The sequence below is a fragment of the Anoplopoma fimbria genome, chromosome 3 (genome assembly GCF_027596085.1).
Source record: "Anoplopoma fimbria isolate UVic2021 breed Golden Eagle Sablefish chromosome 3, Afim_UVic_2022, whole genome shotgun sequence".
Lineage (NCBI taxonomy): Eukaryota > Metazoa > Chordata > Actinopteri > Perciformes > Anoplopomatidae > Anoplopoma > Anoplopoma fimbria.
In genome coordinates this window covers 18802281-18824517 of record NC_072451.1, presented here as the reverse complement: position 1 = coordinate 18824517, position 22237 = coordinate 18802281, and the positions used below count along the sequence as shown (strand labels likewise).

At 43.6% G+C, this 22237-nt stretch overlaps 2 protein-coding genes across 2 annotated transcripts in view; both read right to left on the bottom strand.

The window, feature by feature from the left end:
• On the bottom strand, positions 1–11736 carry wdr47a (WD repeat domain 47a; the record flags this gene model as incomplete). The annotated part of the gene is made up of 17 exons (XM_054625893.1): positions 11558–11736; positions 9971–10140; positions 9428–9511; positions 9207–9291; positions 7670–7801; positions 7268–7444; positions 6662–7176; positions 6438–6555; positions 4680–4861; positions 3635–3874; positions 3483–3546; positions 2904–3061; positions 1977–2146; positions 1711–1881; positions 1460–1591; positions 1068–1286; positions 1–131 (listed from the first exon to the last, which is right to left on the bottom strand). Coding segments are annotated over exons 2-17 (2736 nt in total), but the record flags the coding sequence as incomplete, so codon positions are not given.
• Positions 11737–13258: 1522 nt separating this feature from the next.
• The window catches only part of camsap2b (calmodulin regulated spectrin-associated protein family, member 2b), a 30945-nt gene continuing 21966 nt past the window's right edge, over positions 13259–22237 (bottom strand). The window contains exons 10-21 of the mRNA XM_054624199.1: positions 21872–22153; positions 20532–21261; positions 20275–20415; positions 19962–20193; positions 19232–19415; positions 18429–19152; positions 17508–17644; positions 17161–17375; positions 16978–17077; positions 15454–15569; positions 15247–15365; positions 13259–15162 (exon numbers count right to left, since the gene is read on the bottom strand). Coding sequence (XP_054480174.1) covers positions 14863–15162; positions 15247–15365; positions 15454–15569; positions 16978–17077; positions 17161–17375; positions 17508–17644; positions 18429–19152; positions 19232–19415; positions 19962–20193; positions 20275–20415; positions 20532–21261; positions 21872–22153 — 3280 coding nt within the window. The 3' untranslated portion in view covers positions 13259–14862. The remainder of the gene's footprint in view (positions 15163–15246; positions 15366–15453; positions 15570–16977; positions 17078–17160; positions 17376–17507; positions 17645–18428; positions 19153–19231; positions 19416–19961; positions 20194–20274; positions 20416–20531; positions 21262–21871; positions 22154–22237) is intronic.

Sequence of the window (22237 nt, the reverse complement as noted above, 5' to 3'; positions counted from 1 at the left end):
TGTCCAGAGTGTGACAGTGCGGTCAGCAGAGGACGAGAGGAAGGACAGGTCATGTGTGTGCCATCGACATTGGATCACCTTGTCGCCGTGCTCTCCCACCACGGTCTGAGGCAGCGGCTTGGTCAGGTCACCTAGCAACAGAGACAGGAAGTGGAGCTCAGACAAGCGGATTTAAAGTCATGACACACCATGACACAACATTTTTCGAGACATTATTGTTGATGTGGAGGGAGCTCACGAGAAGACCACTTACTATATGAGGTAAAGTATTAAAAGAAAAGAAGTATTAAAACCTTGTACAAGCAAAATGATCTCTTTGTTTTTCTTTTTGTAGGCATTACAAGCTGGGGAAATACTCTAAGTCTTATAATACTCTTAAGTAGAGTCTCCCTTTCTTAATAACAAGTACAGAATAATATTTACATAGAACAGATGTTTTCATTCATGGCAACAATGTCAAACTCCAAAGATGTGATGAAACCAAGCAGGTTGTGGCAACTGAATGTACAGTTTAGGGAGATTACTTAATATGCCAATCCACTGTAGCTGTCTGCTTATTCAGGGAAAAGTAAAAAATGTTTGCTTGCAGACAACTGGGTGATATATATTTGTACATGTCTATACAGTAAATATGTGGCTACTGCCAGCAGCTTAGCATAGACTGGAAACAGGTAAACAGGCAGCCTGGCTGTGTCCTCAGAGACCACTAATTAACATTAATATATGTTGTTAGTTTAATCCGTACAAAAAACAAAGAGTAGAAAAAAAATGTATGTGCCTATTTCTTGGTTGGGAAAACACCAAAAAGTACTCACTTTACAAAAAAATGCCTGTTAGAGTTTCAAAGAGCCAAAGTTGAATTCTGATCAACCGTCCAAATAACAAAGATTCTGAGTTTACGAGGATATTAAACTGAGAACTATGTGCTGCTCCAAAGCATAAATTATGAGCCATTTAAACAATTTCATATTTATGGTCAAAGTAAAACTGGATAGCCCATATGAAGAAGCTAGCAGTCAGCTAAGCATCATTACTACATGATTAATATGTGAGCAGAGGAGACGTACCTTGGAGGTTGGAGACGATGACCTTTGTGTCGTAGGAGCCGGTGAGCAGGTAGTGTGCTCCAGGGGAGAACCTGATGGATCTCACGTCACTGGAGTGCGGCCGGTACACCTGGACGATTCGTCCTCCTCTGATGTCATACAGCATGCATGCACTGTCTTCCTGTCCTGTTGCTAGGAGACGGCCACTAGGATCGACTGCTACCGAGGCAACAGGACTGCCTGTGCAGTAAAAAAAATAAGGAGTTTAGCTGTAAAAACCAATACATAAACCAGTAAAACGGTCTCATATCATGAAAGCTGAGCTCCTTCTGGTGTCAAACATTGCTCAAAAAAAATTGCTGGGGTTATTTGATTTAAAAATGGAGGTAAAACTCTTCACACACAGGTGATACCTGAGCCATGGAAAGCAGTTCCCACTACTCGGACACAGCTGGGCACCCTGAGGTCCCAGAAACGCACCGTCTTGTCTTGAGAGCCAGAGGCGATCATCCAGCCTCCCCACGTATACAGAGACAGGATGTGACCTGAACAGCAACACAGAAAGGATCACATACTTGTCAGTGGCAATCTTTCTCTCTCTTTCATCTCCACTGCATGTTTTGCGCTCAGAGGTACGTCTGGATGGTCGAGGCAGTCGGTGTACCTGTGTGTCCGCTGAGGGCGTGCAGACCCTGTCCTCTCTGACAATCCGTGGTGTAGATGTTACAATCTCCAGCTCCGGCGCTGATCAAGATGGCTCCTCCACTTTCTGGACCTTCCATGAAGGCCAGGTCTCTGATGGTGCCGTCATGCATGCTGAACTCCAAGTCCGGGCCTTGAGCATAGACAGAGAGAGACGGGAACATGAAATGAGAATAACAGAACTCCATGCTCCAGTTTAAAATCACAGAAGGATCCCACAGTCTGTACCTGTGGCGTTGCATGTCTCTGCACTAAAAGGTAAGACTTTGACATATTTGTCGTTGGAGCCTGTAGCCAGCAGCTGCCCACAGTGGCTCCAGGCCGCGCAGTAGATGGACCCTTTGTGGTGTTTGTTCCTTTTGAAGCGGACGACGGGCTGCTTTATTGGACTTGAACCACTGAGGAGAGGAAGAGTGAAGAAGAGGGGGGGAAAGAAAGCAGAAGAAAGACAAACGGTCGGTGAGAAGATGAGTAAACTGGTTCACATTCAAACAATGTACTGCTATATACTGATGATTTTCAGGATTGAGAAAAGCATTGCTACTTTATCTGAGAGTAGTCAGTTTGTTTTAAGTCTTACCAAATTTATAAAATGAACTTTAAGTCCAAACTTTTAAGTCAACAAGGATGAGAAGCCCTTAAAATGCGCAAGATTTGAACTTTTCATGACAACCTGTCAACTCCATCAGCTGAGGAAAATCATGTGATATGATCAAAATCAGAAGTGGACCTTTTGGTGAGATCATTTTCGTCACCTGCGGTTTCGAACATGAAGAATGAACTCAGCTTACTGTCTAAGCTTTCTGTTACAGACCTTCGTCAGAGCTCTAAAGAAACGGAGCTTGTACAGGTAAAAAAATTCCAGTTAGTGTTACTTATCAGCTTAAAGGTTAGACCATTAAAAAGCCATTAATACACTGTTTATGTCACTAGATGGAAAAATCTGTATCATCCATATTCTACAATGCTTTGAATGTAGGATGCCCAGAATCAGAAAATGGTGTAATGGTACTTTGGTTGGCACCCTAAAAAAGTGGGATGCATCATACCATCATTCATTTCAATACACTGTAATAGAGGGGGCTACTGTTGATAAGTAGAAAAAACTGTTGGACAAGTGCCTTTGGAAGTTCTTGATGTGTCTGTCCGCCTTACCTTGTGTCTAATGTTTCTGGATAAGCACAGACACGTAGAGTTTTGGAGTTGGATCCGACAGCGTAGAGCGATCCAGACGGGTGAAAGGCAACGGCTCGAATAGCTTGAGTATCTTCTAAAGTGTGCACTGGCACAAACAGGCTTTTAGGCTTGTCGCCCTGAAAACACACGAACACACAGATTACGTGTAATTAGCAGTATGATCTATTTGGATCTCCTCTACCCTATGGCATCAATAATGTTATGACGCCGGCATGAGATGATATGATATAATCATGTTTTAATCTGTTTAGACAAATGCCAGATTAGCATTACACTGTAGCGTCTTGTTCTGTGACAAAAACAATAGGGAATGTGCTCAGCTTTAACATCAGATCAGAAGTTCAGAGGGCCATAAAACATTTTTTTCTGGGACAGCACAATTGTTGTGGTAATGTGAGAGGTAATGAGTGTGCGAATAATAAAGACGTGCATGAAGACGTGCATGAACAAAGGTCATTTCAATTCATTGTTGAGGAAATAAAATATTTACAGCAGGTCTGACACAATTGTTTGAGTGTAACTTGCGTGCAAACGTACCTCTTTACTTCTGGATAAGGAGCCTGGAGAGTCACACTGTTGACTTCCTTTCTGTTTCTGCTCACTGCAAAAAAACATAAATACAGCGATCATTAAATTAAATCCTGCAACAAACTCCGGGATAAAAAACAAAGAAATCCTACCCACAGTACCTCTGGGAGACGACAGGGGACTCATTTGGAGGCTCAACCGGGCGCCCCCCCACGGTGCGTTGCGGGGTGCTGCTGAGCACCCCTCCCCCTCGGGTCTGCTCCGGCGTCACAGATGGAGGATTGTTATTGTCCTCGGAGGCGGGCGTGTTCCCGTTGCCATTACACTGCTGCGCCAGAGACTTCACCTCCTCTTCCAGATCCTCCATCCCCACATTGAGCTCCTCCAGCTTCTGGATGGACCTGAGGAGCACAACACACAGGCACATACACACTCATGAACTCTCTCCATAAAGTCTTTCAGCCTGTCCCTCTCTCCCGCTGTCATGTCATCTGAGTTGTCTTGTGCTTATCATTTGGAAAAGGAGAAAGGTTTTTTACCTTTTCCCAATACAGGCAGTCAGTACTCTAGTTACATCTAGTTTAAAATACAAAGGGCAGAGGACAAAAGAAAACTGTAGCAATGGTGTAATTATGCACAGCTTCCCTTGTGAATAATGCAGAGGATACAGAGACAGGGAGAGGTTGGGGAAAGGGAGAACAGGAGGATCTCTCAAGGGACAAATCAAAGGGCCTTTGTCCTGCTGACAGAGCAAAAATTAACACATTTCCAATCGTCGTATTGTCACAGATTCAAAGCTAAATATACTCCTGTGGTGGTTTGTAATCACGCTTAAGTTGCCATGGTTTTTGTTCAAGAGAGGAGTTTGGGTCTAATATTGTTTATTACTAATCCACATGACAGTCCCATGTGATGTGATGCAGCTGATCACCACAGATGGTGCAATGTGGACAGGAGGCGGGGTTTGTTTGGGGGGGGGGGGTCATGCTCGGAGAAACCTTGTCTACTTCTCCTCGTATGACAGCTGCTCCTCTATTGTTTGTAGATATTAAAAGCAATACAGTGATTAGCAAGTTAATTCAGACAAGCTGCCCCCGAATGTCAAACTGCTTCCAGGAGGTTTGCCCTATGTCTTGACAGGTGTCTCTATATATGTTACGGATGCACACTACTCGTCTGACAGCCATCTCTCGCCGTGTCCTTTACCTGTTGAGGAACTTCTCTGTGAGGCTGTGCTGCATGTCGCTGGGCGGGGGCTCCTGCTGCACCCCTCCCTCCAGCAGCATCTGCTGGTACAGCTGCCTCTGCTGCTGCTTCTGCTCCAGGTGCTGCTGCACACGAAGGCGCTGCCGATAGTACTCCTCATACTTCTCTGTTGAGTCACGAAGCTGAGGATTGAACATGAAGCCATTAAAAAAATAAAATAATAATAGCCCCTATTGGTTGGTTAAATCAATGTATGAGTTGAATCTGTTGGGCAATTCACTCTAGAGAGCAGATAAATTCACTGTGTAGAAGAAAAAACGGCATAAATAGAACATATGAACACAGGTAGTACAAACGAACAAGGATACGTGGAAACAGTTTAGCACATACAAAGCATAATATTCACACACTCATTCCACACAGTGAAGCATGTACATCTGAAGTAAGTCACTGCCAACTCCTATTAACACTAATCAAAGGCAGAATTGTGGCCCGATGAACCCCGCTCCACCCGTTTCTTCTGTCAGTTCAGGTATTAGAGGAGGAAGGAAGGTGAGACTGAGAGCTGTGGACAGGTCACTTCCCCTCTCTGTCCTCTGCTTCCTGTCCTGACAATCTGATGGGAACTGTGTGTGTTTGGGGAGGGGAGAGACACTGGCACTGTGCCCGCTGAGAGGAGAACAAGAAAGAGAGGGCAGGAGGAGTGCCACAACCAGATCAAAGGGGCCCCCAAGTCTGCTTCTGTTCCTGGCCTCTATGTGTCTCTAGGGTGACGGGGAAGGCTGCACAAAGCACCAACTTCACACTGAACTGCACAACGGGACCAGAATAGAGAACATGAGACAGACGGAAAGGGATACAGTGTTAACACTGTGTTTACAGGCAACATGAGGGCATTAATGACTCTTTTTTTGGTTATGCTCCTGGGTTCCTGAGCCACGTGTCCCTACTGACCTAGGGCTTCTTTTTCTTAAGAGATCTGGAGTTATAAGGATTTTTAAAAAAGATTTTTGAGGGGATTTATGGAGTTTTGTTATTTGTTTTGGACTTTTTGAAAGTGTAAATCACACTGAATTTAAGAATATGTGAATAATGTCTGTGTGTTCAAGTTTGGGTTATGACAAAGGAGTATTAATTGTGAAGAAACTACAACACACTTCGACAACTTACAACCATGTTTCTGTACACAGACATACAAAACAGCCTTTCCTACATGCACAAAGCTTAAAGGAGCACATTAAGTGGTGGGATATGATGAAAACATACTAACAACACAACACCACAAACACTAAACAAGGACAACTTCCATTAAACAAAGGCTCTAATCCAGGCAGAAGACAACAGAGCTAGAATGGACTGAGCCCATCACCCTAAGCAGCCACGTTAGTCTTGACAGTGACTTCTCTGTAATTCAGACTCGCAAGAGGAGGTTGACTCAGACAAGGCGTACTGAAAGAGTCATCAGAACTGGCATATATATAGACCTTCAGTGTAGGCAACACCCATCAAGGACGGAAAACAATGCAGGGACGTTATAAAAATAAAGCACTCGTTCAGTAATGTGCGACACCCAACCGGTCGGATCGGTTCAAAAGCAATTATTTTTTCTTATTTTTTATTTTTATTTTTAGCTTGTCTTCTTCTGCTATGTCTCTTGTGTGCACTTTACTCTGCGCTGTTGTAAGTCTGCAAATTTCCCCGCTGCGGGACTAATAAAGGATTATCTTATCTCTCTTATCTAAAGCCGGTTGTGTTTACCTCGTTCCTGTCAGCGGAGCCAGCTGATGGAGCGTCCTCGCCCGGAGCCGAGGCAGGACGCAGGTTCTGAGCTCCACCCGAACCCATCATCTTATCCACAGGCGTTTCTGTCCTTGACCTTCAGAGAGAAAACACACCACAGGAACAGATTAACTAAGACATCTGACAAGGTATTGTATAAAACCCAAACACGGACAAAAACGTGCTGCAGTCCAAAAGCTTACGTTTCAGGGGATTCCTCAAAGATGCTGTGGCAGTCAGAGCTCTCCATCATGAGACTCCTGGTCAGGTTCTGCCCTCCTGCTCCGGGGTAGTGAAAGTTGGCAAAGGAGTGGGACATGGGAGAGACCCCTTTGCCTGGCGCTGCCTCCCCCCCGGCACTCACTCTCTTGTCTTGGCCAGACAGTCCGAAAGACAACCCGTCCAACGCGGGGTTCAAGGAGCGTGACATGTAGGTATCAGCGGACTGGGGGCGCCGCAGCGGGGAGGACGGGTACGGAGACAGTTTGCTGATGAGCGGGGTGAGGAGGTCAGAGTAGCCGGTCTTCGTGGGCTTGACCAAGCGGTCCACGTGGATGTTGAGTTGCTTCTGTTCGAAGGCGCAGGAGAAGACGTTGTGGGAGAGGTTCTGCATCCAGGAGAGCAGAGACAGGTCCAGGTCGTCACAGCCGTTACCACAGAGCATGTCAACACCCAGGAGGACCTCGCCCTCTGTGATTTCCTCCCCTGTAGCCTTGCTCTGCACACAAAATAAAACCCCAAAAATGTAAATGAATCTGTAGACTGGTTTTAGACCACAGTATTTCTGTTTGGATTTTAGTTGTCCAAACCTGGCAGAACTCCACACAGCACTCGTAGAGGACTCCCTTAAGGAGCAGCTGGAAGAGTCGGTCCCTACTGGCCTTGAATCCAGCCTCACTCAGCTTCCTGTCTGCAGGGATGAAATCCGCTACCATATTGCAGGCCTCATCAAAACACTGCACCCTGGCCGTGCTCGGGTTCCAATCCTGAAGGACACCAGCAGAGAAATAAGAAATCAACATACATGCCGAACACATGGAAGTTAAAAACTTCAACAGAACACATCATTGGTAGCGGAAAACAATTAAACTTGCAGAAAAATGCACAAGAGGATAAAAAGAAGATACTCTCGGTCTCAGGAAACTTTAAGTATCTTTATTTCATATATTTCTTCTAATATTTCTGTTTTGATCCATTTTCATATATCTTGCCTTGAACTCAGCATGGTTTGTGAGGCGAGGCAGTGTGAGGAGCAGACACAGTTTGCTGTAGTCGTCTTTAGAGGGACAGAACTCCTCCAGGGCATGGAGACACTTGACTGCTTCCTGCATAGTGAACTCCAACTAAAAAACATTAAAACATTTTTTGTCACAGATGACAGATTAGAAGTTTCCCTCCCAATAGCAGAGATAGAAACATAGCCCTATTAGAAAGAGCTTTATCTACAGTAGAAGACTGGAGGAACAGATGAGTGTCATGAAAATGATGATTTCGTCCTGCATCACCCTGAACACACTATTGATGCCATATCACAACTAATACACACCACTCTCCACACAATTGCACACCAATGCACAGATTTCCACAGATGTCCAAAGAAGTCTGTCCTAATCCAGTTAATTGGTCACGATAGCTCTGGCACAGGGTCACAAGCTGCAGCTCTGCCATGTCACGTGACATTAGGCCCACAGAGTATGAGGAGAAAAGAAAGAATGAGTTCTGAAAATAAGAGTCTCTGCATGTGCAGTTATACAGTGTGTGTCAGATACATTCATTTGTGTGTTAATGCATTACTATTTGGGGTTAACAAACAATTAGATTACATATATCCTTATTGAGCCACTAGCCAAAAAAGCTTACACTCTGATTATGAGAAAATGCATCTTGATTATTCCCATAATTAAAGTGATGACTGTGGCATAGAAACCTCTTACTCTTGGATTTCTCGAAGGATAAATGTGGATTTCAGTGCATATTCACACCTGCCTTGCAATATTAGTTCATTTTGTTGTTGAGAAGTATATATTGCCTAATATTATTGTTGCTATTGGGGCATCCATTCGTCCACTTTGGGATAAATGCAATGTGCAGCTCAGACAAAAAGAAAGGGGGCAGCAGAAGGCCACACTTTCTTTTGCCTTTTGACCAAATCTCATGAGGGTGGGACATCACAGGTGAAGAGATATATTTTGTAAAACAGCTTATTCTAGCATCGACAGACGATCATGTAGTATCAGAGGTGCACATAAACAACTTAATCCAGATAAGTCCTTGACTGCACTGAGGCCAATGGCCACCACTCTCCTTGCATGCAAATGCAGCCACCATTGAATAACACACACACACACACACACACACACACACACACACACACACACACACACACACACACACACACACACACACACACACACACACACACACACACACACACACACACACACACACACACACACACACACACACACACACAACCTGCCTTCGCCTGTCTTTTAAAGGTTGTGAGGTTTGATAGATGACTTGCAGAGTTGCAGTTACAAACTACATGTATTAAAAAAACTGCCAGCTTCTTTTTGTCTTTGAGATTGAGCCTTGTTGTTTACTGCAATGACAACCAGTGACAGTCAGTGGGAAGACAAAGCAGCTCTGTTACAAAGTCTGATAATTCAAGGCTGTGTCGTCAATGTGGAGGCTTGGAGAACATAAAGAAATACAGATAGTGAGTACATTCTAAGTTTAATGACTTACATGCTGTGGCTCAGCTTCTGCAGACATGGCGTTGTTCACACACAGAGCCTCCAGAAACTTCTGCTTGAGGATAATGTAACGAAACCTGAGGACATGACAGTTGACATTAGAAAAGTGTTCATGTTGTTTTGGTCTAACTTGGCTGCTGTAGACTACCTCAGCATCACCTAAAGGATATATGCATCTGAACATACTGACAGTGACTCACACAGTGAACACACCTTTTTCCGTCAAACTTATCCATGCACTCCAAAGGTTGAATGAACTGCAAGACCTCATCCCACTGGCCATCAAGCACCAGTTGCCTAAAACAGAGACAGTACATTTTTAATAAACACAGGTTACACATCGAATCATGTTCTATATGTTATATGTAATATCAATTTGTTTTATAATATTTACTGAAGAGTAAAGTATTTCCAGATTCTCTTTTTTATAAAGGTGTATCATGATAAGGAGAGACAAAGGTTTTAAAGTGCACCTCACACTAGAAGGTAAAATACCCGACTGTATTCAATACTCAGGCTGAGTAGAACTGCAGTCAACACACTCTTGGCTGACTTTCAAGTGAGCACTCACATCCACAGCAGTGGTGCAGTGTTACAATATCCCCAATGTAGAGGACACTATCAGAGACACTAAACTTATGACGAGAACAGTTGCCTGTTGTCTCTACTTTATAGTAGGCAACGTTTTTTGAGCTGCAACCTGAGACGAACAGACCCAGACTGCACGTTGTGGTTATTGCTGTTGAGTTCATCTACCTGAGGAAGAGCATGTCGTCTGAGTAGAGCCCGTTGATGACACCGCTCTCCTTCTCCAGAGCCAACATGCTGATGTGCAACTTCCTGGAGTTGAGAAAGTCCAGGATCCCCTTGATGATCTCCACCTCCTTCACATTTATGGTTTCCTCCGCTGTCATGGTGACGACGGGCTGACAATGAAAAGGTAATTTAGCGAAACACACACACACAAACCAAACTAGTCTTAAAGTTTGGTCCAAAGTAATAAACAAGAGTGGAACACAGTTAATTGCTTTGAAAATCACTTTGATTCTTCCTACGTGATTTTGCAAATATGTGCCACATGTAGAATACATCAATAACAGAAAATATCCTTATTGACAGTGTGATAATGATTTCGATCATATTGCCCAGCCCTAGCAGCAAGTTTCTATTGGAGGAGGAATCTAAAATGCATATAAGCATAGTTTTAGGTAAAGATCTTAAGTGGTAATGACTGAGGGACTGTTGTTCGACTGGAAACATGCATGTGTGGAACTGTAAGCATCTGAAATGAATGCACACATCTCACGTTAGCCATACTTCTCGTTTATGAACCCAAATGTACAGATTTCCATCTTAGTCCACAGTCTGATCAAATTTCAACTAACATGCATGAAACTCACAATGCGTAAATGGAAAATTACACATTGGGAATCCAATAGTCACACATCTCAAATTAGCCTACTGCTCATACACTTCTCAGATCAGAGGTGTATAAGGTGACAGCAGTGCAGTCTGTTGTGATTTGCAACAAACTCTTGTTTGCATGCTACTTTTATCTTTAGGCTACACTTAATGAAGTAAATCAGTGGTGTTATCCAGATGGACTGAGCCTCTGATTGGGAGGTATTTTTATGCTCTTCAGCCTTTGATTTAACTTCCCTGCATCATACAACTGATTATTTTATGATAACAGGAGTCCAGCTTTTCCTCATCAGATGATCATGGTTTGTGTTAATCCTTAATCACATTCCACATAAAACTCTGATGAACAGATAAGATCTTACAGAGGTTAAGATAAAAGATGTGGCTGAAACAAGACAGCAACTAATGTGTCTCCAACTTAGCATGAAAGGATGCACACACTCCTCAAACATGTTGTGTTAATGTTATATTATTGTCATGACAGTGAGTATCCTCTTATGCATCATGGCCATCTATCGATCCACACATGCTACATGACACAGAAAGCAATTTGTCCTAGCTGACAAGTAATCAAACACACACAAGCACTGCAGTCCTGCTAAGCTAGCATGATAGGTAGCTAATAACACTGGCACTAAGCCTCAAGTCAAACAGTGTAAGGAGCTTAGGCTACTTGTTAGCTTTACGTAGCTTCTGCATTAAACCACCGGATTAGAGCAAAACTAACAAATAGCTAGTTACCGTGAGAGCTCAATCAAAGCGGGCTAATTTGAGCCCCGGTTGTCAGGAGGGGAGACTGAGCAGCTAGCCAGGCCGAGGGGAGAGAGGCATCATCCGCTACTGAGCCGGACGGGCGGGGTGTTCACTGACAGCTTCCCCCCCACAACACCGACCGGCCTGCGTGGTGCGTTTAATGCTCACCTGTTTCTATAAATACATGGGATGAAAAAACAGTCCACCGGGTGTGTCCGCGCTGTTTACAGACGCTGTCACGACGGAGTGGTGCTCGGTGTTGTCAGCGTTGTTTGTCCTGGCTGTGGCTGTGGCTGTCCCTGTCCCTCCTCCTCCTCCTCCTCCTCCTCTTCTGACTGCGTCTCCTCCCTGCTGGATGTTTCCGTGCCGCTCCGCTGCGGTCCGCTGCTGCCCAGCCCTGCTGCCTGCTGCCTGCTGCCTCCCTGCTGCTGTCTGCAGGAGCGCCGCCTCCAATCCACCCTGCACGCAGATCAGCAGCAAGAGCACAACATGGTAGCAATTCATCAAATACATAGAGATTATTAAGTAGTTAGTGAAACATGTCAGATTGTTAAAACATTTTATGAATAGTCATAAAACAGTGGCGTCCACAGAGGTTGAAATGGGGCCCTTTTCATTTGATTTAACTTCTTTGTGGCCTACCTTGGTGGGATGTAACTAAATGCATTTACTCAAGTACTGTACTTAAGTAAAATTATGAGTACTTTTACTCCACTGTAAATACAAAATATAAATGAACTAATACAATTTGATGTATCATTATGGATGAAGCTAAACAACAGTGTATACAGTAGTTGATATTAGCCCCACCTTTACCAGCTGTTACATTAGTCATCCTTACACATAGATGCATCACTTATTATAATCCAATGATATTATAGATATTATTCTGACAGAGCCATTCTGCATAAAGATGATTCCAGTACTTCTGTACTTTTACTTAAGTATGATTTCAAGAGCACTACTTTTACTTCAAGCCAATGGAAGACTTTTGTGAAAGCTTTTAGGGATCTTTATGCCTACAGTGTCTTTATTAGCACTGACCCTCTGTGGCCCTTCAGTGAACCTCTAACCTATCCAGTCACTATCCAACACTGGTCTGATCCATAATTAAATACATCATTTCCACAATCCATGCAGAACTAAGCATCTATGAGTTATTTATGTCTAAATGCTATATAGGGATTTACAGTGATATTTTAACATAAAAAAAACATTTTGATGGGATTCCCTTTGATTTATCTTTGCGACAATTGTCACCAAGATATGTGAGAAGACATTTTGTAGTTGAAAAATAATCCCTAACAAAGACAAAACACAGCTTTCTCTATTTCAAATGATGTACTGGAAACACTTTCTATATCACCTCAAACATGTCTTTGGCATTTCCATCTGGGATTTCCTGTTAATTATCAGCCGAACATTGATACCAATATATCTGCAATGAGCAAATATTGGCTGATATATGGGAACAGTAGATTATCCATCGATGAAGAACAACATGAGGATATGGGAGAAAACGTGCAGATATTTTGAATAATATTTTCTGTTTTATATAACAGCCTGAATTCTATAGTATTCAGTGTCTTGCCACAGCAGGCTTCAGTAGTCTGGACAAAAATACACACCTACATTATAACAGAAAATGACTACGACACCTAGAGTTTTTGTAAAGTTTCTGAGTCCCTCTGATGGTCTGTCTTTGTGCACCCTACAAGGCCCAGTAATGATGATACTTAGCGATGTTATTTACTTAGCTCTTTTGGTGGTGGAGTGATATTATGTCAGTTTAAATGAGGCTATTTTTTCACCTAAACAATCAAGACAGGGATAAGAAATGAGACACCATGAATACTGTTGATAGCTGGCATTTTAATAAAGCTCAACGTAATAGAAAAACAAACAAAAATCCATGAACAGTTGAGCATATTTAGTAAACTTAAATGAAAATGAATTCAGAGTTGGAAAAAATACTATGATTTTCTCAGTATCCTTTATGAGTTTCATACAATACCACGATAAAGCCTCATTAGGATTTCATATACCTTGCCTTCGCTTTCAACACACTTCCTTCAACAGTTGTACTTCTTCATTAGAACACACCTCCAACATGTCAATGTCATTACAAAAAATACTTCTATATGCCAAAATATATCTGTACAATGCCAACATATACTGAAGGAACTTGTGATAAAAAGTAATGTAAAAGTAAAGTAACAAGCATGACGGAAACGACTCAACGACAGTGGACAGGGTCATGAAGTGCTATTATGGGTGAATTCATTTATTTACAATCTCCTTTGAGGGTAATCAAACTCTAACAGTTAAGACAATATCCACATTAAAGTGGCATTTTAAGTATTTGTTAGTTCCAACTGCAACATGGTCAATGGTGATTATTCAAATGACTCTTAAATTGCACAGACGGATGACACAGGGTGGGATTCCCGTCTATTCTACTACTGATGATCGTCTTATCAGTGATACTGTTGAGTGATCACACTTTTTGCACTTGTAACACAATTAAAGGCCCCAAAGTACAACATACTGATACACATATGTGATAAATTATAAAAGCTACTCAAAAGCTACTACAAGAGGACTCGCTCATTTTGGATGGATCTGCCGTCATATACAAACTTAACTTATATACGTACAGTATATTATGTTTCTCTGAATAAAATCTAACACGCCTTTCAGAATATCTGCAAAGCATTATCAAAATGAAATAAATTAAGAGTCTATAGCAGGTGCTTTCCAGAATTGTTTCATGGTACTCCATATGCTCAATACTCTCATAATTTCACACTTTTGGAAAGTAATTGCAATCACCAACTGAGGTATTTTCCTCACTCTTCTTGGCATTCACTATACACACACAAATTTGAACTGTTTATACGTTTTTCAGTCACATGTAAAAAAAAAAAAAAAGCAAGAACTAAAAAAAATGCTGCTTCTGCCTGATCACAGATCAGACAGGCCACCCTTGTTACAAGTTGCTTGAGGGGGGGAGTAATCTGATCCCAGACCTGTGAGTGCACGCAAACTCTCCTGTATCACAACACTCTTATTAACAGGCGCTGACAAAGTGACACAAAACAAGCATAAGGCCACACATGATCAACTTATAGAAACCAAACTGCCTCTTTCTGAGGCGTGACATTCAGTGGTTCAGTGGTTCAACTAGGTAAGGCATTGGTCCGCCTTTTGTTTTTCTTCTTTTTTTTGGCACGAGAACATTGACACACATGCTGACGAAGTAAACACTTGTGTCCCGTTTAATTAGTCCAGAGTGTAACAGTCAATCTTGTAACAACAATGTCTGTGAGGCCCACTCGTGTTCTACATTCCAGTTGTGAGTTATTACAGTGGGACCACGTGTCCTTTTAATGAAAATCTAAAATACACAAACTCTCCTTTTGATCGTTCCAGAGAAGCATGTCCAAATATTGCCATCCGGTGGCCATCTGGTGCTACTTCGTGAGCAGTTTTTTGGGCGTCACCTGCTTCTTGGTTTGCCACAGATGGCTGGCAATGGTGATGGCGTCCACACTGGCGGACATGGTTTTGGCTGGGATCAGGCTGAACTGCTTTTTGTCAGAGTTATACTTGTACAGGCCCTCGATCATCTTGATCGTGATGCTCTTCGGCCCAATGCCGGCCAGTTTGGTGATCTCCTCCGTCTCCGGGCAGTACGCATACACGGACCTGAACTGGCATCCGGCATCACGGAACAACAAAAGGAAGTTATTGGCTTCGGATTTCTCCATTTCCTGCACAAAACCAAAGAGAAAAGTAATTGTTAAGTGCAGCATATTTAATGCGCAAAAACACAGACACGTATTTGCAAACCATACATCAAGTATCTTGTTCTTCTGCCCTTCGTTGACCTTGCCAGCCAGGCAGCAGTGAGCCAGGGCATTCTGGATGATGTACTTGTTTGACTTGGCACTCGGCTCCTTGTATAGTTTTGGTCCTGTGGGAAGAAAGCACATGCATGAGATGGCAAAAAACTCTGTGTAAATCTTGACAAACTATGTAATCATTACAGGTATGTCTTCTACCTGTGTACTCATTGTTGGAGGGAGTGGATGAGGTGGTGGAGTCATTTTCCCAGTCCTTCTCTCCGTTGCGACTACCAGTCGAAGGACAAGAAGAAAAACCCTCTGCAGAGTCTGGCCTGGAGACGATCACACACAGACCAAACAAATGACACGCACGTAGATGACGAAAACCAACGACAAACACGTAAAGGTTGATACACGTAAGCATGTATGAAAGCGTACCGACAGATTGCACAAACAGACATGCACACACACAGTTATTAAACACAGAGGGAGAGAGAGAGAGAGAGATGTGGCAAAACAAGGTCAGACGCTGTGACACAATTCTCAAACCCTGCCTGTTGTCTTGCATTAAATCATACTGTACATACTTCTATGCAGCTGTGCAGCGAGAGACAGAGAGGCATGTTCAGCCAAGCAAAGCAAAGCCTCAGTGCTGTCTTTAATGGTTCTGAGAGGCATGAGCTTAGGTACTTTCAGAGGAAACAGCAAACACAGCGGTGAAACGCAGAGCAGCAAAGAAGAGAACAGAGCAAACAGCAGCCTGAGAACAATACTGTGAAAAGCAGAGGAGGCTATAGAGAGCAGGAGCACTGAGGCGAAAACATCTCAGCCACACAGGTCCCATGAACCTTAATGCAGAAACAATTAACGGCAGTAATGGAATATGTCAAATGATTTCACTGTTGACACATCTGTCCACTTTTATGTGAGTCCTTTTTTAAACAATGTCAAATGAAAAGCAGGCTCAAGTCAAATGGAGTTATTTCTACATGGAGCCACATCCAGTACACTTTGTCTGATGAATCACTTTTTCGGAGCATTACTAACCTTCCCTTTCTTTCTTTGGGAGAGCTTAGAAAGAACGGGATATGAGCTACTTTATTGCCTCTGAGGGACGCATGCAAAATAGGGAGAGAAACGTGAGAGGGATACAAGAGAATCAAGAGTGTAAGCCTCATAAAAGTCAAGACTTAACAATAAGAAAAATTTACTTAAACATCACAAAACACCCCATGAAATTAAAGTCACGGCAGAGTTTATGATATCTGGGTGTTACAAATGAAATAATGGGGGGGGGGAGTCGGGAAGTTTTGAAAGTTTAATTGAAGGAGTGTACATCATAATGGTGGTAATATATGGATGGATGGTTAACTGCAAAAACCCACTGCAGTATTAGAAAAGGTGAAAATGTAACTTTACTAGTGTGATACTGTGAGATTTATACAATGTTTTATACTATACAAGAATAAATTACCATTGAAAGGAGCTTGAAGAAAGAAAGATGGATGAAAATGGAGGGACAGCCTGTCATCTTGATTCTTGGTTCATTTTTACTAATTTAAACAATCTTTATATTATGTTTCCACTTTATACAGAGGCCTATTTCTTTGGATGTTATTGACAGAGGCAGGTGCAGGTAGAATATTTTTCCTTCTTGTGCTTATAACATCTGTGATTTGTAAATCAAGGCCAAGGTAAGATAGTCTAAAATCCCAGCTACAGGCACAGAGTGGGTCTTACCTGTTGTTCTTCCTGTTATTTGGCTGCTCTCTGTCGTTGTCAGCCAGATTGAGAGACGCCAAAGAAACACTAGACACTGAGAAGCCTCGAGGACGCACCCCTGCAACACGGACAACGGTCAAGCCCGGCTCAGTAATGCAGCTTTAAGTGTGTGTTTGTGCATTCGATTTGCGTGTTGCTCACCTGTTGCTCTCACAGGGGGCGTAGACGACTCCACGACGTCCCTGTGGATGGACTTGGGCCGCGGCTTTTTCTTGAGACTTCCAGATCGGGGCTTGATGACATCGTCCATGTTCTCAAACAGCTTGAGCTGTTTCCTCCTCAAAAACTCAAGCTTGATGTATTCCCTCCTCTCCTTCTCTTCATCCTTTTTCTGCTGCTCCTCCTCAGCTTTCAACCTTGAGAAGGAGACAAGAGATACAGATTTATTGTGCGACTGCACACTCAAGTTCAAAAGACACACTATGTATTGATGGTGTAGACATGGGGACAGTGTTAGCATTGGCATAAAGACAGTAAGTAAAACAGACCGTGCAGCCTCCCTCTTCTGCTCCTGGTCCAGCTCCTGCTGTTGCTTCTTCTCCTGAGTCTCCTTCTCCCTCCGAAGCCTCTTCTCCAGCAGAGCTGCTTTCTTTGCTGCCATGTCCTCCTCCCCTTTCACATCATCCTGGTGTTTTAATGGATGGGGAACACACAAAATACACAAGTCAGAGTGTAAGTAGAGATAAATATAACGCACCTTTATTACCTTCATGAAAAGCTGGCAGTCCTTTTAACTTAGCAGATGAATTACTACACTGTGAATTAAGTTATTATTACATATAAGCGCCTAATGTGTATTCATTAGAATCATGTTGATATTTTTGATATTAGATTCGGTATTACCTTTAGTCAACAAAGCCTAGAATGACCTCTTTATGTTCTTTGATCAGCTCATGGCTCAACAGGCACAATACTGCATGCATATAGCACCATAAGGCTGTATACACTGTATTATTAACGAGAAGTCAATTAACTGTCTATATCAGTCAATATTATAGTTTTAGTGCAGTGGTTAAACTTCAGTTGAGTAGCACTTTTTTACACCAGACATTTTGACCTGTCATAACACAGGTGCAACTAATTACATTCTTAATTGACCCTTCGCTAAGCCCCGCTCAACCGCTGCTACTCCCTCAGCGTCACCATGGAGACGCTGTCACCAGCAAGTGTTATGCTAGCCAGTTAGCTAAGAAGGACAAGGCTTCTGGCTGGAAGAAAAGACCAACAGGTGATGCTCATCAAGCCAACATCTTGGGAACATCAGTCCAAAATTTAAGTGGCCTGTCTTGAGTTGCAAGGGAGCCTTGTAGACATGTTTAAAACATGTTTAATCTATATTCACACAAAAGCTATAACGTGTATTATCTTAGACATTAGAATGATAAAACAATTATGTAGCTAAAGCCCACCTTGAAGAAGAATCCACAGCACATTTTTTGGTCTTTTCCAAACGTGTCCCCTCTCGCCTCTCCATCTCCTTCACCCTCTCCCGTCATCTCCTGGCTGCGGGGATCTCCTCCTGGAGGTTTCAGCTCAGACAGAGTCACCTCCACCACATCTCTTCTGTCCTGTGGGTCTCCCTTGACCCGGCTGCCTGTGGGCCCTTGGATCTCAGACACCGGTTGACACAACACCTCTGATGACCTTGTTTGCTTCACCTCACCCTTTCTTTCCTCCTGTCGCTCATCTTCCTTCTCTTTGGCTGCTTCTTTAGTAGACAGCTGATGAGTGCCAGCACTCTTCTTTACCACTACATCTTCTTTGTCCTCAGTGTTTTCTTTGTTGTCCTTGGGCTCTTGGTTCATGCTGTCCAGAGGCCCCTCGTCGTGGCCCAGGTAAGCAAACGAGCAGTTCTGGGTTTGGCTGGGGGTGAATCGTCTCAGTCTGGGTATGCTGTCCACGGAAGTCTGGGTGTTGAGCATTCGACTGAAAGGTGTGACCTTCAGATCATTTGGTCGTGGAGTCCTGGGTGTCCTGGCATGGAAGGAGGCCGGACGTCGCTTAAGTCCAGCAGGGGACCGGTTGGGAGCGCGAGGAGAGCCAGAAGAAGAAAGGATGGGAGACACAGACCCAACCGAGCCTCGTCCTGATCCCCGGCCTGTAACACTGCTGCTACGCAACTCACGGAGCTGCCTGTGTGGAAGAGAACACACAAGGTCATGTATGTTTAAAAAACAACAACTATCTTTTACTACCTATCATTAGGTCATACCTGTGAGGAGATGGAGCAGGAGGAGGAATGACCCAGGCTTGTTGCTGTTGCTCTCTCATGGACATGATCCTCTCCTGCTGCTGGGCCAAACGCTGCATCTCTGTCTGCAGGAAGCCCAACGACGTGTTCAGCCTCTCAATGGAGCGAGTGTATTCTGTGAGGTCGATTTCTCCCGGAGCCAAGCCTGTTATCACCCACCACATTACAAACAAAGATGAGTCAGTCAATTAACATTTTGATATGATGGTATAATTGCTATGCTGGGCTTGTCTATCCTGCAATTGTATTTTTCTTATTTTGTGGTTTAGTACTAAAATGATTTGTTGATTTATCAAGTAGTTGGTGAAAAGAAAAATCTTTACATCATCTATGGAGTAAAGATCCCACAAAATTGCTGATTTCAGGCTCTGAAATCTGATAAAGATGATTTGAACTGCAAAATTGCACAATTGCATTTTTCACTATTTTCCGATTTCTTGGTTTGAGAATTTGGTTGGTGTTAAGCTGGTGTGAAAGCTTTCAATTGAACTTTGGTGTGGACCTAACAACCAGACCGAGACTGTCTGATAAGGAAGTTCTTCCAAGCTGACTGGTGCAGTTTGTTTGTGGTCTGAAAGCAAATTGACCCAGCAAAGGACTTTATGATACAAAATGTGATTTTTGCATACATTTCTACTTCTTCTGGATGTGAACTATCAAGTTATTATAAGAATCTGTAAGCAGCACTCACCCCCTCCATCCTCACAGGGGGATTTAGGAGCTGCTCCGTCAGGCTTACATCTCTCCGCCCGCTCCATGCTGCCCTGGTTGTTTTCCTTTGAGGCCATGAGCGCCTCTGGAGAAGGTGCTTCTGCTGCGTCTGAGCTGGGGCTGAGGGGGGCAGTGATTCCTTTTCTTCTCACAACATTAAGAAAGGCTGTTCTGCCCATCCTCTGACGATGGCGGGTGAAAGCTGCTTCCACCTGTGAAGAGCGCAACACAGTGTGAATATTTGTATTTAAAGCTTTACTACTGGCTGTCTCTCATTGTCCTGATCTGTTTACCTTCTTCTTTTGGGCTTCAATGGCTCTCCGTTTCTCCTCCAGCTTCATCCTCAGCTGAATCATCTCTGAGGCTATCAGGTGGGAGGGGTCTCTGGGGGACGTTACTGGAGAGGGAGATGTGATTGGCAAAGGAGGTGACATCTGGGAAGAAATGCAAAGATCATTGACATTAACTCTATGAAGACTAACTTCACTCCTAACTGTATTTCTGCCTCTGCAACAAAGGTAGAGTTTAAAAGAGAGAACAGGACACAGACCTGAGAAGAAATGCTTCTTGGCAGGTGTGTGTACGGCACATTGAGATCTGAACTCTCTGGTGTAGTTCCTCCACTACTTCTTCCCTCAAGCTTCCTGAACTTCTGCTCTGCAAAGCTCGTCATCCGGATCATGCCTCCTCCAGAGCCTCCAGATGATGAGGCGGGGCTGACTGTGTGGGATCTGGGGATTGTGGGTGCTGAACTGGGACAGGGGCTGCTCCTGTCACCTCCATCTCCCCTCTCACCCTCGTGGTTAGCATCACTGACCCCATTCCGTCCTCCTTCCCCGCTCCTCTCCTTCTCCGGCTGGTCAGGCAGAGGGCAGGACCGGGTCACGGTCTCACAGTCTGGGTCTATGTCTGAATAGTCTCTCAGGGAGGAGGAGTCCTCATCCAAGCTCTGGATGTCCTCTGTCCTCACATGGATGCCCGTGTCAACTTCATCAGTTGATAGAGAGTTGGGGTCTTGGTCGTTCAGCCGAGCCTTAGCTGAACCCTGCTCGTCTCCTTGACCTTGGGCCCCTGAAGGGTCTGAAGGGTCTAAAAGCACTGAACCGTGGAGAAAGAAGCCATTGTCTCCTTCCCCCACGCCCATGCTAGCGTGGGGCCTTTCAGTGTCGTGGATAATCTTCAGGGCCTCCTCAATGCTCGGAGGAGTTGATGGGCTACTGCGGCTGCCATAGTGATTGTTGGGGCTGTGGTTGCTCTCTGGGAGGACCCCATTGGAGTACCTAGAGACAGATTTGGTTAAATTAACTGATGATTGTTTAAAGGTTAGCTTAAGGGGATATTTACTATATCACCTGCTGGATGTCATTTGTAAAATTAGCATTTATAGCAGATCCCTTAGGTAACATCTGGATTTAAGGACAACTTCGATCATTTTGTGGGGTTTCAAAGCTTATTATTTTGTGTTTAATCTCTAAATTTCACATGCACCTTGAACTTGAACAAGTTGAGGAGCAGAACAAAAAAGCAAATGACTGCACTTGCTGCTGCTGCAGGCACTAACATGGCTATAACTATAAGTAAAGGCTAATTATAACAATAAACCTCCACCCATCTATGCAAATGAAAAGTCCTAATTTTTCCACTGGGATATAAAAATCCTTAAGTCACTAAACAAACAAATGACAAATAAATAAAGAATATCACATAACTTTGCTTAGACTACTTTCACTCTTTAAAACAGTGTTAGAAAACCAAACCCTTCATTTATCTAATGTATGAAAAATTGCTGAATCCCCACCCCAAACTAAACAAAACTGTCTCTTTAATTGAGAATGTGGCAATGTAGAGCATAGAGGTTTTAATTATTTAAAAACCGTCCCTCTGCTGTACCTGCTTTGGTTCTTCATTGAGAATGTGTTGTTCCGCCCGAGTGGTTTTTGGGAGCTGAACTCCCCATCCTCCTCAGGTATGTGTCTGCTCTGGCCGTTTACATTGACAGGCATGAGGGAGAGGTGGCGCTTCATGACCCCTCGAGAAGCATAGTGAACTTTGAAACCAAGACCGTCACTGCTGGCAGAGCGGGTCATACCACTGAGGGAGGGAGCTTCGCAGGGCGGCACAATCGGGTCTCCGTCCAGAGGAATTTCAAAGGAGATTCCCCGACAGGAGGAGCTGAGGGAGGAAATGTAGTGTTAGTTTAATTAGGAAACGTCAAACCGCTTCACATCTGCTTTGGTAGGGCGACTGCGGAGTTCA